The 18743-nt window shown below is 50.0% G+C and overlaps 1 protein-coding gene across 1 annotated transcript; it reads left to right on the top strand.

Annotated features, from left to right (window-relative positions):
• The first annotated feature begins 7737 nt into the window (after window positions 1–7737).
• On the top strand, window positions 7738–16483 carry PRSS38 (serine protease 38). The gene is made up of 5 exons (XM_047731865.1): window positions 7738–8014; window positions 8235–8397; window positions 9432–9703; window positions 15647–15789; window positions 16229–16483. The coding sequence occupies exons 1-5, from the start codon at window positions 7855–7857 to the stop codon at window positions 16481–16483; spliced, it is 993 nt and encodes a 330-aa protein (XP_047587821.1). The 5' UTR covers window positions 7738–7854.
• Window positions 16484–18743: the final 2260 nt, after the last annotated feature.

Here is an 18743-nt window from a genome sequence, read left to right as displayed (position 1 = left end):
AATTAAGACTTTATACCCATTAGGGACGCCTGGGTGGCTCAGTTGGTTGGACGACTGCCTTCGGCTCAGGTCATGATCCCGGAGTCCCGGGATCGAGTCCCGCATCGGGCTCCCAGCTCCACAGGGAGTCTGCTTCTCTCTCTGACCTTCTCCTCGCTCATGCTCTCTCTCACTGTCTCTCTTCCAAATAAATAAATAAAATCTTAAAAAAAAAAAAAGACTTTATACCCATTAAATAATACCACCCCATCCTCGCATCCCCAGGCCCTGGCAGCCACCACTGTACTTTCTGTGTCTATTTGACCACTCTAGGGTCCTTGTGTAAGTGGAATCCTACCATATTTGTCATTTTGTGACTACTTATTTCACATAGCACAATGTCCTGAAGGCTCATCTAGGTTGTACCATGTGTCAGAAGTTCCTTCCTTTTTAAGGCAGAACAACATTCCATTCTATGTATAGACCACATTCATCCACTGATGGGTACGTGGGGTTGCTTCCATATTTTAACTACTGCGAATAATGCTGCTATGACTTATGGGTGTCTAAACACCTCTTCAACATCCTGCTTCCAGGTATGTACCCAGCAGTGGAATTGATAGGTCATGTGGTAATTCTATGTGTAATTTTTTGAGAATGGCTGTACTACTTTCCACTGTGGCTACACCATTTTATATTCCCACTGACAGTGGATGAGCATTCCAATATCTCCACATCTGCACCAACACTTGTTAGTTTCTGCTTTGATTTTTTTTTTATTCTCTTCATTGTGAGTTCTGTTTTCTCACTTTGTATGTCCAGCATTCTTTGAGTGGATGCCAGATACTGTGAGTTGTACCTTGCTGGTGCAGGATATATTTTTTTAATTTTTTATTTCTTTTCAGTGTAACAGTATTCATTGTTTTTGTACCACACCCAGTGCTCCATGCAATCCGTGCCCTCTCCAATACCCACCACCTGGTTCCCCCAACCTCCCACCCCCCGCCCCTTCAAAACCCTCTGATTGTTCTTCAGAGTCCATAGTCTCTCATGGTTCACCTCCCCTTCCAATTTCCCTCAACTCCCTCTTCCTCTCCATCTCCCCTTGTCCTCCATGTTATTTGTTATGCTCCACAAATAAGTGAAACCATATGATAATTGGCTCTCTCTGCTTGACTTATTTCACTCAGCATAATCTCTTCCTGTCCCGTCCATGTTGCTACAAAAGTTGGCTATTCATCCTTTCTGATGGAGGCATAATACTCCATAGTGTATATGGACCACATCTTCCTTATCCATTCGTCCGTTGAAGGGCATCTTGGTTCTTTCCACAGTTTAGCGACAGTGGCCATTGCTGCTATAAACATTGGGGTACAGATGGCCCTTCTTTTCACTACATCTGTATCTTTGGGGTAAATACCCAGTAGTGCAATTTCAGGGCCATAGGGAAGCTCTATTTTTAATTTCTTGAGGTATCTCCACACTGTTTTCCAAAGTGGCTGGAGCAGGATATTTTTGCACATCTTGTTCAGCTCTGATCTGAGATGTATTGAAGTTACTTGGATATAGACAGGTCTTTCCAGTCTTGCTTTTGGGATTGTTTGGGGGGGTCTCTGTGGTGTTCAGTATGGGGCTAATTATTCCACACATCTGCAGTGAGAACTCACGGAGCACTCTATCCTGTGCTTTGTGAATTATGAGCTCTTCATGGCTGGCTGGTGGGACCACTATTCCCAGCCCTTTGTGAGCACTGGGGACTGTTCCCTCTCATTCTTCTGGCAGATTTTTTACCTGGCTTCAGGCAGTTTTTGGATACATTCGTCCTGATCAGTTCTCAGCTGAGCACCCTCAGGATTCCTCCTCAATACTCCACAGTTCACCTCTGTGTAGTGCTCATGCCTCTGGCTCTCTGTGTGGAGACCTTGGGCCACTGTGGTGAACTGTGGCTCAGGCAGGTTCTTTTCCAGGCCTCATCCCCAATCCTTCTTCCTGTGCTGTGGCCTGGAAGCTGAGACAATTCAAGGGCTACTTCCAAGTATTTTCTGTCTCTCAGGGATTACAGTCACACACTGCCTGTTGTCCAGGCCCTGAAAATCAGTTTACCGTATTTATTCTTTTTATAGTTTTTGGTGATTTCAGATGGAAGGTAAGTCTGTCCCAGTTACTCCATCTTGGTCAGAATCAGAGTTTCTTATTATTTTATTCAAACTAAAATTAAAAAATTTAAAAATCGCACTTTTTCCTTAAAAAATATACACACCAATAGCACTGAGGTACATTCACCCTTCTTTTCTCAATTTCCCTTTTCCCTTCCCATTCTGGGTGGTTTCTTCCGACTTGCATTCTGATCCATGGAGTCCCTCTTCACCTGGGTCTAAGCTGTTATTAATTCCATTCAACGAGTTCTGAATCTTGATTTTTGTGGTTTTCATTTCTGGAAGTTCTATTTGGTTCCTTTTCAAACCTACTCTGTCAAATTTATAGTTTCCAGTTGTTGCTGAAGTTTACAGGCCTGATTTTATCCCCTTGAACATAGTAAGCACATTTGTTTTACAGTTTTTGGCTTATAACTCACATATCTGGGTTTCTTCAAATCTGTTTTTCTGCTGGTTCTCAGTCATGGCATGTCATCTCATGTTTCTGTTCATCTTTGTTTGTGTGCTGAAATGATATTTAAATGCCATTTGTAGAAATAATCTCAGGTCAAGGGTGATGTGACTGCTATCCTAAGAGGATATCTGCTTGCTTCTCTGGGGGCAGGGTGCACTAGCAATCTGGAGCTCCCTTACACTAAGCTCGGGTTTGAGATTTTCCAAGCCACCCATGTGATTTAAGGCTGGGCTGTAGTCCATGGGAGAGCTGGCTCACTCACTGCACACTCCCTCCAAGGAGGCATCCCATCTCGTCTGCAGCCCAGGGCAGGTGTGGTTTACCGTGGTCCACACCCTCAGAAAACCTGGCCTCCTACTGTTGTTTCCCGAACCCCAAAGACTGCCAAAAGTGACACAGCCATGAAGCTGCTGTTTCTGAAAAAGCAAGAGCAGCCTTGACTGCTTGACTCACCTCTCCACCTCCTTGATCCACTGGGTCTGGTGATTCAACACCAAGATTTAGATGTTTCCAGCTTCTATGATGTCTATGTGTTGTCTTCATGGGAAAGCCCTTACTACACTGTTTGCCATTATTGGAAACCTTTTCATATATTAAACTAAATGTTTTAAAGTGTTCTTATTGTTTAATTTTGTATAGTGTGAGGTGGCATTGTTAATTCTTTTATCCCCAAGTGATAGTTACTTTTCTAAGATGTCTTATTCTTACTGGCTCTTACTCTTCCACATTAATCATAACTTTTAAAACCAGTCTTTAGTGTACATTTAAAAACTATTCCAGACACTTGTGTGTGTGTGTGTGTGTGTGTGTGTGTGTGTGTGTGTGTGGCCGTGTGGCTGTGTCTGTGTGTGGCTTAAAACAACACATATTTATTCTCTGACAGTTCTGAGGTCAAGAGTCTGAAGTGAGTCTGATGGGGCTGCAATCAACAATCGTGTCTGCAGGGTTGATTCTTTTTGGAAGAGAACACATTCCTTGCTGCTTACAACTTCCAGAGCCTACCAAATGCCTTGGCTGATGACCACATCACTCAACCTCTACTTTATGGTTCCATTGCCTTCTCTTACAAGAACCCTCCTGCCTCTCCTGTATAAGGACCCTTGTGTTTTCACACTGGGCCAATATGGATAATACAGGAAAATCTCCCCACCTCAATGCTTAATCACACCAGCAAAGTCCTTTTACCTGGGAGGTACATTTTCATAGGACATGGGGATGAGGATGTTGATGACTTTGGGGACCCATTCCTGCCTGCCATGCCACCCAAGTAATTGCTATGTCATATTTTGACTAGAATCACAGTAGTCCTATAGACTGATTTAGATACAGGTACATTATCACATTAAGCTTTTGTATCCATGAACATTGGATATCTCTCCATTCATTTGTCCTTAACATCTCAATAAAATTTTATAATTTTTCTGACATTGTGTTAGATAATCCTAAATACTTAAACATTCAGTTGTATGTAAATGTCATATTTTTAAGCATGTGTCTCAGATTTTGTTGCTTGCATATACATATATGATGGCTTATATTTTAACTAAAATTGAGGAAACTTGCGAAACTCTCCTATGACTAGAATAATTTGTAAATTCTTCTGAATTATCCACATAGACAATCAGATCGTTTTAACATGCTGCTTTCCCCTCTTCCATTCTCAGCATTTAATTTTCTTAGTTTCATAATACAGGAATGTAATAAGGCAATGACACTAATATATATGTATAAAACATACATTAATACAATAAAAAAGACAAGCTCATTTCAAGAGAGTACGAAAGTATTTCATAATGGTCATTAAAAAATACATGATTAAAACACATTACCAAGGCTAAAAGACAAAACTTCTCTAACTTGAAGAAGAGATGTTTTAAAAACTGACAACAGGCGTTGTCATCAGTTAACATCAGTTAGTTAAGTGTCTGCCTTCAGCTTGGCTCATAATCCCAGGGTCCTGGGATCAAGCCCCATGTCAGGCTCTGAGCAGAAAGCCTGCTTCTTCTTCTTCCTCTGCCTGCTGTTCTGGCTGTTTGTGTGCTCTTTCTCTCTCTCTGTCAAACAAATTTTTAAAAACTGATAAAAAAAAAGACATGGAAAACATTACCATGAATGAAGAAAACCTAGTGGCACTCACTGTACAATCAGGACTAGGACAGGTGCTCTCCCTGCTCTGTATGTCCCCGGGGAGCACCTAGGTCACTCACTATAAAATCAAGACTAGGACAGGTGCTATCAGTGTTCTGTATGACCCCAGGGAGAACTAGAGGCACTCATTGTACAATCTGGACTAGAAAAGGTTGCTTCATCATTCTTGTTGACCTGTTCTATTGATATATGTTCCTCACTCTCTGGGTGAGCAGTGTTCACTGTCTATCTCAGTCCTGATCATTTCCATGAATCCTGGAGCCCTCATGTGCAGAAATGAGAAGGTAAGCTCCTTGAGCGTCTCCATGAGAGCAGGTGCATGAGAAAACCCTGGTCCATGCTGCATGTTACCATAACATGCTTTACATCCTGTCCCTGTCCATAACTCATGCTCTTGGCTTGTTGTTCATACTTGATAGTTGCCTTGGGTCTTAATTGAAGGAGAGGTGTTCCTCTAGCCGCTAGCCCTAAGCTCTTCCTCCAGATTTAAGTCAGAGTTTCCACGGGAAACTGATATGTATGTGTCCTGGTGCTTACTTTATAGTCTTCCCCTGGAAGAGTTGAAGATGACATCCCATGTGTAAAGAAGACAGAACAAGGGTGTCTGGTGAAGCCATGCCTCCATGAGTGTGGGTGTCGTGGCAGAAATGAGAGGGGAAAGCTAATGGTTCTGCAATGTTTTTGCTTTTAGGGGACTGCTTTTCCCAACAGGAGGCTACATTGGAGTCTAAGTAAGGAATATTCCACACTCTGGCCTGGATGATGAGGACACACATGCAGAGACTCACCTGGAACAAGGAAGGGCAGGCAGAAAAGGCAGGCCCCCCTGCCCACCAGGGGTGTCCAGCAGTGGTGAGAGGAGCCCAGGACCACAAGTTTACTAGATCAGAATGGTATAAAGGAAGACAGAATGTGGCCATGGGCACCCCTGGCCTGCTGGGGCATGGACAGGTGGTATTCCATGTGTCCTCTCTTATCAGCTCTCCTTTGCCCTTCAGGGCTTCTGGCTCTGTAGTGCAGTGTTGGTGACCCCAGCAGCAGAGGGGCATTACCTTGACTGTGAGCATTCTGTGAGCAGAAGGAGGGCTATGGCCTATCTCCAGGGCAGAGGGTCTGGGAGCAGCAAGCACCACTGCTTGCCATACTTGCAGGAGCTGGCCAGGCCCAGACCTTCGTTGTGTCTAGTATAGCCACCTGCACACCTGGGGACTGAGTTGTGATTGCAGGACACAGGCCGCCCAGCTTGGAGCAAACTCCACCCTTCTTCCCAGGGTGTCATAATTACAACCATAAATTGGAATGGTGATCTGTTGTAAACTGTTCCAGGATAAATGAGAACATGCTGTGTCTGCATGTTTCATTGATGTTGCTAGCCACACGAAATGGGTCATTGTGCCTCTGGAGAGCAGGTGCCCACCCACCTCCTGCACCCAACCCAACAGGAATGCCGGCTCAGCCCTCTGGGCTCAACTCACACCTGGCCACCATGCTCTTCCCTTCACTATGAACTGAAAGTTTTGCTCATCCTCTTCCTCAAGACTTTCCTCCAAGGCCACTTCCCAATTCCCTTCCCCCCATGCTCTTGCCTTTTCAAATTGGGTGGCTTTCTCCTCCAAGTGCTCTTTACCTTCTGCCAACTACATGGAAGGTCCAAGGGGCAAGGCACCAGACTGCGGTCGGGGGGGAGCTGAGGAGGCGTTCTGGGAGTCTGACCCCCTGAAGGAAGGGCACTGACAGGAAGGGCCTTGAAGGGCAGTGGTCCTAAAGGACAACGAATGGAGTGAACATTTCCAGGGATCAGATGCAACAGAACAGTCTTACCTCTGAGATATTGACAGGTTCCTTGAAAAGCTGAAAAGACGGGAGGCCCCCCATGAGGTTTCTTCATGTGGCCCTGTGTCCCCAGGACTCTGGTTCCTTTGTACAACTGGACAGAGTCTGTACTGGCAACCCCAGGAACCACATGAGAATGGAGACATGCAGCTTAAAACAAGAATGGGGAACTATGCACATTTCCCCAAGCCTTTTACTTTTTCAAAAATACTTTATTTATTTGACAGAGACACAGCGAGAGAGGGACACAAGCAGGGGGAGTGGGAGAGGGAGAGGCAGGCTTCCCACTGAGCAGGGAGCCCAGTGTGGGGCTCAATCCCAGGATCATGACCTGAGCTGAAGGCAGATGCTTAAGGACTGAGTCCCCCTGGCGCCCCTGGCCCAAGCCTTCCAGACAAGACCACAAGTGCCGCAGAATGGCCGCAGGGACATCCTTCCTGGTTTGACAAAAGACCAGGGAAGCCACAAAAGGAGCATCAACCTCGCATCCATGGGGCATTGAGGGTGACACACACCACGCTACACGTGTAACAGAGAGCCATCAGATGCCCTGCACATGCAACAGAGAGCGGTCACACACGTTACATGTGCAGGGCACCACCTGACCCTTCCCATGAGCACGCTTAGCAGCAAGGTTTCCGGAAGCTCACTGCTCACTACCGCACAGACACGCGTCTTCCCGCCTGCACCTCCTGCGAAGCCGCTAGCCCCGGGCCACCGGCGCCACCGGTGTCGGGCAGGACGTCCCCGAGGAGCTGCACGGGTGACCCGGAGTGAGCGCGCTTCAGCGGAGCTGGCCACAGCCGGCCGCTCTGGCAACACAGCGGCGCCATCGCCCACAGCCCCCACGGGAGAGGAAGCCCGCGGGGCCTGGAGCAAGGGCGGGCAGAAGGGGCTAACCGTCGCTCTACCGATGGTGGGACAGCAGCCCGGCGCCCAGGGGCCTGCAGGACACCTCCAGGGCAGCTCCGCGAGACAGTGGCATCCAGGCGGGAGATCGGGGCCGGCAGGCAGGAGGATGCAGCCTCCCACCAGGTCAGCAGCCACGGTGTGCCCGAAGGGCAAAGCAGGTGTGCGACCAGAGCCCCAGGGAAGCCAGCGAGGGCCACGTGCCCTGCTCCACCAAGCCTTGCGGGTATCACGTCCCTGCGCCGTCGCGCCTTCCAGGTGTCACGCCCCTGCGCCGTCACGTGCTCCCCACGGCGCACTCTGCTGACGTCACTCGTGGTGGAGCCGCACGCCGCCACAAGGCTTGCGGGCTCGCTTCGCAGCACTGTCCCCCTCATGGCCGCCCCCCCGTCGGACTCACGCGCCGCGCCTGGAGCATCCCCGCCCGCGGCCCCGCGCCTGCTCCTGCTCCTGCTCCTCCTGCCCCCCGCCCCGGCTGCAGCCATGGCCCACAGACGCCCCCGGAGCCAGGGCGGCGCCTGGAGCCCCGACGTGGGTAGGACCCCTCCGCGCCAGACATGGCTGTGGTCCTAGTGCGCGGTTCGGAGTCCTTCCCCCCACTCAAGGGTGGAACCTGTCCTGCGCTGCCCTGGCTTCCCTTCTGCGCCCCCCGCCCTTTCCGGGCCCTCCCTTCCCCAGGCCTCCCACCATGCCCTGTCTGCGCCCAGCCCGCCCTGCGCTGCAGCCACTCGCAGGCTCTGTCCATTTCTCCTCAGCCTGTGGCCATCGTTACATACAGGGGAAGATTTTGGGGGGCGCGGATGCCCTGGAGCGGAGGTGGCCATGGCAGGTCAGCGTGCACTACAGAGGCTTCCATGTCTGCGGAGGGTCCATCATTGATGAGTACTGGGTCCTCTCAGCTGCCCATTGCTTCGACAGGTGAGCAGGCAGTGCCGGGAGCCATTCCCCTGGGGGTCCAGGGTAGCAGGATTGAGCAGGTGGGCAGCGGCTGCTGGGACTGGTCAGGATGGGGGCCGCGGGGCCCAGCACTCAGCTCATCAGTGCGGCCTCTCCTTGTACAGGGCCAGGGCTCCTTAGGGCCCGGGTTCTCTGAGGTAAGGATGGGGGGCGCGGGGCCCAGCACTCACCTCATCGGCTGCGGCCCCTCCTTGCACAGGGCCGAGGGCTCCTTAGGGCCCCAGGTTCTCTGAGGCACGGGTGGGGGACAGCAGGTCCCAGCACATAGCTCATCCTCTGTAGCCTCCCTTACACGGGGCCGGGGGTTCCTTGAGGCCTCAGGTTCTCTGAGGCAGGGGTGGGACAGAGGGTCCCAGCACACAGCTGATCCTCTGCAGCCTCTCCTTACATGGGGCCGGGGGTTCCTTGAGGCCTCAGGTTCTCTGAGGAAGGGGTGGGACAGAGGGTCCCAGCACACAGCTCATCCTCTGCAGCCTCTCCTTACATGGGGCCGGGGGTTCCTTGAGGCCCCAGGTTCTCTGAGGAAGGGGTGGGAGACAGCAGGGCCCAGCATACAGCTCATCGGCTGAAGCCTCTCCTTGCACAGAGCCGAGGGCTCCTTAGGGCCCCGGGTTCTCTGAGGCAGGGGGGAGCCATATCCTAGGACAAGAGGCAAGGTGGCATGACCCAGCAGGGCAAGAGGCATCCCCGGGAGATAGATTAGGAAAGACCTGCCCTCACAGGCGGCTCCCCATGCGCCCGACCAGGTCACCACCCCGGGTGACCTGAATCCCCCGAGTCCTCCAGTGGCCCATGTCAGGACTTCTCTGGGGACAGTTCCACCGCACGGCCAGGCTCTCAGCTTGCTGGAAGCGTGCTTTTCAGTGTCCTGGCTGCGCACCTGGAGGCCAAGGCCAGCCTGCTCCAGGCCTCCCGGGGCCTGGGAACACACAGTGCCCTTGCTTCCCAGGGGCATGACACTCGAGTCACCATGCCCTTGTTCTCTGTCCCCACAGGGACAAGAACATGGAGGCATTTGACATATACGTGGGGCTGGTGGACCTCAGGCTTGCGGGCAGTCACACCCAGTGGTTTGAGGTCAACAAGGTGATTGTACACCCCACCTACGAAGTGTACCACCCTGTGGGAGGTGACGTGGCCCTGGTGCAGCTGAAGTCCCGCATCGTGTTTTCTGACTCTGTGCTCCCAGTGTGCATCGCATCCCCAGATGTGAACCTTCACAATGCCACTTGCTGGTCTACAGGGTGGGGACTCGTCTCCCCACAAGGTAAGAGCACGGAGGGTCAGGCCCTTTGCCGGACCTGCAGAGGACCACGGCTCTGTGTTGTTATAGGGAAGAGAGAATCCCATCGGTTATGGGGCTGCAGGTGTCTGGAGCCTGGAGCACCCACCCACCCGGCACTCTGTATGCTGTTTCACCCCGGCTATCTCTGTTGTGCACAGAGAAGCACTGACAGCTGCTGTGAGGACCCTAACACACAGACTTCCAAACAGAGTTTTAAGATTCAAAATCCATCTGGGAAACCATCTTTTTAAGTATATTTAAAACAAATCTGTTAATTTTTCTGGTTTTCTCCATAATGACCTCATATTTTCTTTCTAGGTGTATACCTAGTACCTTAGGATATTTACAGGATTTTTTTAAGATTTTATTTATTTATTTGACAGAGAGATCACAAGTAGACAGAAAGACAGGCAGAGAGAGGGGGAAGCAACCTCCCCACCAAGCAGAGATCCCGAAGCGGGGCTCGATCCCAGGACCCTGAGACCTGATCCGAAGGCAGAGGATTAACCCACTGAGCCACCCAGGTGCCCCAGGATATTTACAGTTATTGAAAACATTCTTTTTTATTATATTTGCTGATCAGTCACACCTGTTGATTTTTGCAAACTAACTTTCAGCCACCTTACGGAATTCACTTTTAATAGCTTATCAGTCGATTACTTGATTTAAAAAAAATCATATTTCCTTCAAATAAAGACTGTTTCATCACTTCCTTTCCCATATTTTTTCCTTTATATATGTTTTATCGGCCTTATTGTAGTGGCTGAACCTCCAATTAGAAATGATGCTAGGTCTCCTTTTCCTGTTTTTGATGTTAATGAAAATGCTTCTAATGATTTACTATAAGCTTGTGGCCTGGCCTGGAGACTTTAGCTTGATATCTTATACCAGATTAAGAAAGTTTAATGTCTGCTTTACTTAATTAAAAATTTTATTGAGATTAGGGTGCTATAAATTCAAATTGAAAAGTTATAACTTTAGGATGTTCGAAGTAATCCCATGGTAACAAAGAAAATAGCTATAGAATTTACAGAAAAAGAAATTAAGAAGGAATTTAAACATTTCACTACAAAAAAAAATCATTTTTAACCCCAAAGAAGATAGAAATGCAGGAAATGAGGGACAAAAATCTATAAAGCCTAAAGAAAACGAAAAGCACAGTGATGGAAGTAAGTCTCTCCTTATCAGAGATTGCTTTAAATGTAAATGGATTAAACTCTCCAATGGAAGGACAGATTAAAAGAATGGATAAAAATAAGCTGTGTGCTGTCTTTTGAGATGCACTTGAGATTCAAAGGCACAAACAAGTGGAAGGTTAGAGGACAGAAAAAGATACCTTTGCAAATAGTGGCCAAAGGAGAACAGAGTGGGTATACTAATAATATCAGAGAAAATAGACCCTAAAACAAAGAAGGCTACAAGTGACAAGAAAGGACATTACAAATGAATAAAATTTCCATACAGCAAGAAGATACAAAAATTATCCACACTTACATACCTAATGACAAAGCATCAACATGTATAAAGCAACAAAGGACAGAACTGAAAGGAGGTATCAGCAGCTCTCCAGTACCAGTTGTGGGACCGATACGCCTCTCTCAGTAATGGGCTTAACAACCAGACAGAAGGTACATAAGGAAACTGAGGACTTAAACAGCACGGTACCCCAACCAGATCAGACAGACACAGACATCACCCTGCTCCAGCCCCACACACGTTCTCAGGTGCCCTTGGGATGTTTTGTCAGGCAGACCCTATGTTAGTACACAGGCGAAGTCTCAGTGGAGTTTAAAAGGTAAATGTCATACAAAGTAACTTCTCTGACCACAACAGGATGAAACAGAAATCAATAATATGAAGAAAATAGAAAAATTCACAAAATTGTGGAAAGTAAAAAACACACATTTAAATAACCAATGGATCAAAGAAAAAAAATCACCAGGGAAGTTATAAAGTATTTGGAGATGAAAGAAAAGGAAAGGGAAAAAGAACGAGAAAGAAAAGACAACTTACCAAAATTTTTAAGGGATGCAGCAAAAGCAGTGCTAAGGGGGAAAATTAAGGCTGTAACATTTATTGTTTTATTAATACCTACATTTATAAAAGAAGAAAGACCTTGAATAAATAACTTCACTTTATGACCTAAGGAACTATAAAAAGAACAAACTAAGCCCAAAGCTAGCAGAAGGAAGAGAATAATAAAAATTAGAGCACAGAAAATGAAATACAGAATAGAAAATAGTCAATGAGTCAAATGTTAGTTAAGTTTTTGAAAAGAGCAACAAAAGTAACAAACCTACAGCTAGACTGACTTCAGAAATGAAACTGGAAACATCACTACTGTCATCACAGAAATAAAAGGATCACAAGAGATTTCTAAAATAACTCTAGGCCAACAAATTCGATAACCCCCATGAAATGGAAAAATTCCTAGAAACACTCAAATTACCAAAACTGATTCCAGAAAATGTTACAACGCTGAATGAGTAAGTGAATCAGTTTTTAAAAACCTCAACAATAAAAGTCCAGGACAAGGTGGCTTCCCTGATGAATACCAAACATTTAAAGAAAAATTAACATCAATTCTTCTCCAACTCTGAAAAAAAAGAGAGGAGGAAACACTTCCCTCATTCTGTGGAGCCAACATGACACTGATACCAAAGCCAGACAGGAAAGCACAAGCAAAGATGATTACAGAGACTGTCCCTCATGAAAATGCACATATAAACCCTCAATAAAACACCAGCAAACTGACTCCAACAGCACATTAAAAGGGTTGTGCACGCCAACGAAGTGGTATTCGTCCCAGGAATACAAAGGGTAGCCAACACACAGAAATTAGCCAGTGTAACACAGCACACAAGGGAACGAAGGGGTAAACCCATACATTCGTCTCTGGTGGTGCAGACGGAGCATGTGACAGGACCCACCGTCCCTTCGTGATGAAATTCCACTCCCAAAACAACTAGGAAGAGGTACTTCCTTGTCACGACCAAGGATGTTCATGAACAACCCACAACTAACACCAAAGACAGTGCAGGAAGGCAAGCAGCTCATCCCTCAAACCAGAGCATGATGGGAAGCCCCCTCTCCCCCTCAGGATTCTGTGCTGTGCCAGAAGTTCCAACAGTTCAACGAGGCAAGAAAGAGAACTAGAAGTCGCCCTCACTGGACATGAGATAAAAACTATCTCTCTGATGACATGATCATACATATGGAAAATTCCAGGGAACCCTAAAAACAAATTCGCAAAACCAACTACAGACAAACAGTCTCAGTGGAAAGTTGCAGGGCACGAGATCAGCACAAAGACCAGCTGGGTGTCTTGTGCCTTCCGTGAACCATCACAGACAGTGAAGAAGCAGTCCTACATCATCCAGAGGAAACGCTATGTATGAGCAAATTAGTCCGCGGAGGTGGAAGACCGGTGCACCAAACATACAAACCTTGCCAAGAGAGATTCTGAAAGACCTCAGTAAATACATGGACAGCCCGTGTATGTGGGCTGGACTTAATACTGCCAAGAGGTCGGCATCAGCCCAAGTGACCTGCGTGTCCTGTGCAGTTGGCACCAGGGCTCGAACGGCTCTTCCGCAGAAGTGGAAAAACCGACCGTTGAGTTCGCATGGAATTGGAAGGCCCCAGAATAGTCACAACAGTCCTAACAAAGACCAAAGCTGGACAGAGTCCTGCCCCCCACTTTCAAATCATACTGCGACGTTACAGTGATCAAAACAGCATGATTTTAGCACAGACGTGTGAGTACGGGTATGCATGCGCGTGTATGCATGAGTGTGCACGTGCATGGGAGTTGGGTGGCCGTGAGTGTGTGCACGTGGGCACACAAGTATGTGTGTGAGTGTGCGTGTGTGACCTGCATGAGTGCACACGTGTGTGCGCATGCATGCAGGTGTGAGTTCAGGTGTGTGCACATGGGTATACATGGTGGTGGGAGTGTGCACATGTGTGCATGTGGATGGTGGGTGATTTCAGCTGTGTGTGCACGTGCGTGTGGGTGGTGGGTGTGAGTTCGGGTGTGAGCGTGTCTTTGCCACATTTGCTGAAGGCCAGGTGTTACAAGAGAATGTTTAGGCTGAACTCTCTGCGCCCCAAATAGACCTGGGGCGGGACCAGTTGGCCCAGTGAGGACTGGAGCTGGGTCGAAGGCTCTGCTGTTGCTGTGGCCATGTCTTTCGTGCACTAGAGGCTCAGGCCCCTCCGTGGGGGCTGCTGGCTATGGGGCCTGGGGTGTTTCTGGGTTCCTGCTCCAGCTTTCACCCCAGCATCTCTGCACACCCACAGCACGCTCTCACCTTACCTGACCCTCGTGGCTAGGCTGGTGTTGAGGGGGAGGAGCCGTGACTTCACTGGTCCAAACTGGTCCCAGGCCATGCTATGGCCCCATTGGAGATGGGCCTCCGTGCACTCTGCTGCCACATCGGGACAGCCACACTCCACTCGGTGTCCCCTCCCAGCTGGTGGAAGGCTTTTGCTCTGGGGGACAGAGGGAGCTCCACGACAGCTGGCCACCCACCGGACACCTACCTCGAGGTGCTCTCTCACCAAGCCCTGCCCTGACTCCACCATTATCTTGTGGGCACCCAGTGGAGACCCAGGGGACAGACCTAGCAGTGGACACAAACCTCATATCTGGGTCCCCAGGCCGCTCCTCAGGAAGGCATGGAACTCATGGCTGGCTCTTCCCACCTGCCTCTACGTTCCATGTCCTCCTTCGTGCTCTGATGCAGGCTCATTGCTCTGATCCTCCATCCGCCTGGCTCCATGCGGTCCTGCTTGGGGAGCAGGGCACCTCTTGTCCTCTCTCTCCACCACTGTCCTGGGTAGTTGGCAGGACTGTGTGCCCTGGACTGGCTAGAACTCGGCATTCCAAGCCCCTGTGAGCTCCAGGGGCTGCGGAGTCCATGCTGCCACCCTCTGCCCACCCCATGCCCCCTGTACCCTCTGTAGGCATGGCTCAGGGCCCGGCAGCAGGCTGAGGGCACCAGGACCCCCTGTGCCCTCTGGGCCCCCTCCTGTCTGCTTTGCCCTTCTTCTGGCGTCCGCCTTGGGGTTCCAGACACCTGTGGGCCTCACGGCATGTCGCAGCCTGGGGAGTGGCCCTGCAGGGCGAGGGGTCCTCCAGGCCTGGCCCTGTGTGTGGTCACCCCTGTGCCTCTGTGGCAGGAGGGAACCGCACTCCCATTACCCTGGGGGGCCTCAGCGGAGGTCCGGGTGGGTGGCTGGCTGACATGGTGGGCTGCAGGGTTCCCTGATGGCCTTTCCTGGACAACCTCTCCCAGCACTGCATACCCTGGGTTTGTGGGCTCTCTCTGGCTGTGCATTTCCATTTGCACCGTCTGCCTCTTGCGTGGCTGGATGTGACCCAGCCAGCACAGACAGCAGCCACAAACATGACTAACTTCTACTTTCTGTCTTCTTCCCCCCAGGTGCACATTCATTAGGTCCAAAACTGATTCCCCGGGTGCTCCCTGCCTTTCCCCAAACAAGCACCCTGCACCCCTTTGACACCAGGGTCATGTGGGTCTGCAGCATGTGCAAACCAGCTCCTCTTTAGCTGAAGCAAGGCCAGAGCCACGGGACCCACTTGCACATGGGCCTGGAGAGCACAGGTTTCCGGAACCAATTGCTGTGCCCATCAGGGTAGAGCCGGGCACACGGGGTGACACACAAAACCCGGAGGCCCATCTTGCATCACGGTCAGCCCCTCATTCAGGGACCAGACTGACAGAGGCCCTGTCACCTGGACCTGCTGCCGCGGGAGGGATGGGCTCCTGCTGCTCCTTCAGGCAGAGTTCTGAGACATTTGTGCTGCCATTCGCTGACCAAAGTCTGATGCCCCCGTGCAGACGGGACTACAGGGTGAGCCTGCCAGCCTCTCACCGGGCCTGCACCCCTTTCCGACAGGCCATGTCCCCAACAAGCTGCAGGAGGTACAGATACCTCTGATCTCACTGCCCCTGTGCCAGCTGCTCTACGGACACCTGTCGTACATCATGCTGGACATGCTGTGTGCCGGGGACATCAGGGACATGAGGACCGTGTGCGAGGTGCATCCCACAGAGGGGCCGAGGCCAAGCCTGGGCTTTCAGACACTCACCTGCGTTGAGCCAGGGGCACTTCTGGGTGGGTGGCAGTTCCAGACGGCCGGTCCCCTGCAGGCCTCAGAAGCACAGCACCATGTGGCCTTCATCTGGGTGGGGGAGCCTGCGGTGGCTTGGGCACTGCAGTCCACTCCCAGGGCCCTGTGGAACCCAGCGCTGCTGGAGCAGCCCAGGTTCCACATGGGCCCAGGGGCCTTACCCACTGCCCGTCACCCTGTGCCACCCACCCCGTGCAGGCAGGACAGTGGCAAGAGCTCAGCCTGTCTGCAGCAGAGCCTCAGCCCTGGCGAGTGGGGCCAAGGGCGTGGCAGTGCAGGGCCCCCCTTGTGCAGGAGGCTGCAGGCCCCGGACTCCCCACTCATGGGAAATCCTTCTTCTCTTCCAGGGCGACTCTGGGGGTCCACTCGTCTGTGAATTCAACCACACCTGGTTGCAGGTTGGCATAGTGAGCTGGGGCCGTGGGTGCATGTACCCTATGTACCCTGCAGTCTATGCCCGCGTCTCCTACTTCTCCAAATGGATCCATTACCACATGGAGCACACACCCCCGCCTTCTCAGCCACTCCCCGCCCTCGCCCACGTGCTGGGGGTCTCTGTCAGCGTCCCTGTGGCCCTGCTGGCTGTCCTGCCCATGTTGTGAGGGCTGAGGGTCCATCCTGACCTACTCAGACTGCATGCCTCTGTCCCTGTCCAGCTCAGCCCCTCGTGTCTCCTCACACCTGAGTGAGGTGAGGGCCACCAGCAGGCCCAGATGTGGGGCGAGATCCAACCACAGAAGGGCAAAGCACCTTGGCTCAGTGCTCTGGGCTGATATTTGGGAAGATATTAAATGTTAACCAAGTGAGCATCCCAGAAGTCCTGCATCATATGTCCACCCAGAGCACAGGTTCCCTCACGAAGACAGAGTGTGTCCATCAGCTGAAGCTCAGTGGCCTTGTCGGGTGACAGGCAGCAGGGTGAGAATTGCTGACCCAGCCATCTAGAAAGGACGGCCTCACAAGCACTAGTGTCCAGGTTCAACCAGAGCCAGACAGATGGAGGGTCATTGATTTACATGCTCAGACCCGTCAAGATCAGAGTCTTTAGACTTTTTATACCAAAAATTCCAATATGAACATTGGAAGATAGGAGCTGAGAGTAAGCACACAGAAGGAGTAAAAAAGGTGAAACCGGAAATCAGTGGGCCGAACACCACAAAAATACTAACATTCTAAAAGTCTGGCTTTGGGGGCACCTGGGTGGCCCAGTGGGTTAAGCCTCTGCCTTCAGCTCAGGTCATGATCTCAGGGTCCTGGGATCGAGCCCCACATTGGTCTCTCTGCTCAGCAGGGAGCCTGCTTCCCCCTCCCTCTCTGCCTTCCTCTCTGCCTACTTGTGATCTCTGTCTGTCAAATAAATAAATAAAATCTTTATTAAAAAAAAAAAGTCTGGCTTTGGAAAAAAAATTAAAAACTAAAAAAATCACTAACTTAATCAAGATATAACATGAGATCAAAAACACACAAAACAAGAAATGGCAAGGGGAAAATACATATTAAACACAGACAATTTCAGAAATCATAAGAGGTTTTGTGTGATCCTATGTGAATAAAGGTAAAATGAGAAGTTTCACTTTTTAGCAAACCAGTGACATACCAAAGCTAATGCCCATAGAGATGGAAGGTGTACATAAACCAGAGTCTGGAGGAGAAACGGGGGCATTTTAGGAAGAACTTCCACTCCCAGTAGCAGCCCTTGTTCAGATGGTTTTCCTGGGAGCCCATTAAACCTCCCATGATGGAGCCACCCCTGTGCTTCCATGCAGCCCACACGCGGCCCAGGGAGAGCCTTCCAGACTCACACTGGCGTCGTGTGCGCAAACACATCTGACCATGCACAAGCAGCTTATGGTTCAGAAACCCTGGTGAAGGGCAAGCAGACAGAATCCAGCCAGGTTTTACAATGGCCTGTAAGCAAGCAGGCACTACTCCAATAATGCAAGGAAACCCAGAGACACAAGTCACCTAGTAAATCATTCACTAAGGAGAGTAATACCGATGGAGAGGCTCTTAACAAATTCAAAACCCATTTCCAAAAAAAAGAGAGAGAGAAAAGATAGCAATCAGTGGATAATAAGACACACTCCCGCCTTGCCTGAACACCACCCTTCCCTTGTGGGGAGACAGAGTGCTTGCCTACTGAGGCTGGGTCACTAGATGCTCCTCCTGTGTGGGGCCTGTTGGAAGAGTAGCCACCATAGCTGCACAAGGGATGATCCAGGGAAGCAGGACGGGGCAGTGGAAGAAATCTCAGAAACCGAGATGATATGAGAAACTCCCAGAACATCCAGCAAAGCCACTGGACAAAACAGGACCAAAGCAGAACCTATTCCTACTGGAAGACAGACAACGGAAGAGAAGACCCCATTACAGTAGCAGCCAGAGACAGAGGGTGCTGATGGCCTCAACAAGAAATGTGAAAATCCACATGAAGAAACCTTTAGAATGCTCCTGGGGGGACAGAAGAAAAAGAAAAAGTAGCATTTGAATGAATGTTAACATAGTCTGTTTCTCAGGCAGATCAACCCAAGTGTGTGCTCATGCATGTATGCCTGCGTGTGTGTGCATGTATGCATGTCTATGTGGTGTGTGTGTGTGTGTTGTGCATGCATGTGTGTTCGCGTGCCTGCATTACGTGCATGTATATGTGTGTGCATCTGTGTGCACATGTGTGTGTACGTGTGTGCATGTGCACATGTGTATTGCATAAATGTGTGCACGTGTGCCTGTGTTGCATTGTTCCACTGGTCTGTGTGTCTGTTTTTGTGCCAATACCATGCTGTCTTGGTGATCACAGCTTTGTAGTAAAGCTTGAAATCAGGCAACGTGATGCCCCCAGTTTTGTTTTTCTTTTTCATCATT

Source organism: Lutra lutra, chromosome 5 (assembly GCF_902655055.1).
Source record: "Lutra lutra chromosome 5, mLutLut1.2, whole genome shotgun sequence".
NCBI lineage: Eukaryota > Metazoa > Chordata > Mammalia > Carnivora > Mustelidae > Lutra > Lutra lutra.
Note: the sequence above shows the minus strand (reverse complement) of the source record. Positions and strands in the feature narration are given on the sequence as shown.

What these genes read in the sequence shown, in the direction of transcription:
- PRSS38 (XM_047731865.1), top strand. Translation starts at nt 7,855, where the DNA reads ATGGCCGCCCCCCCGTCGGACTCACGCGCCGCGCCTGGAGCATCCCCG. An exon ending in GGGACTCGTCTCCCCACAAG is followed by an intron (nt 9,704 to 15,646) that starts GTAAGAGCACGG and finishes CCTTTCCGACAG; the next exon opens with GCCATGTCCCCAACAAGCTG. An exon ending in ACATGAGGACCGTGTGCGAG is followed by an intron (nt 15,790 to 16,228) that starts GTGCATCCCACA and finishes CTTCTCTTCCAG; the next exon opens with GGCGACTCTGGGGGTCCACT.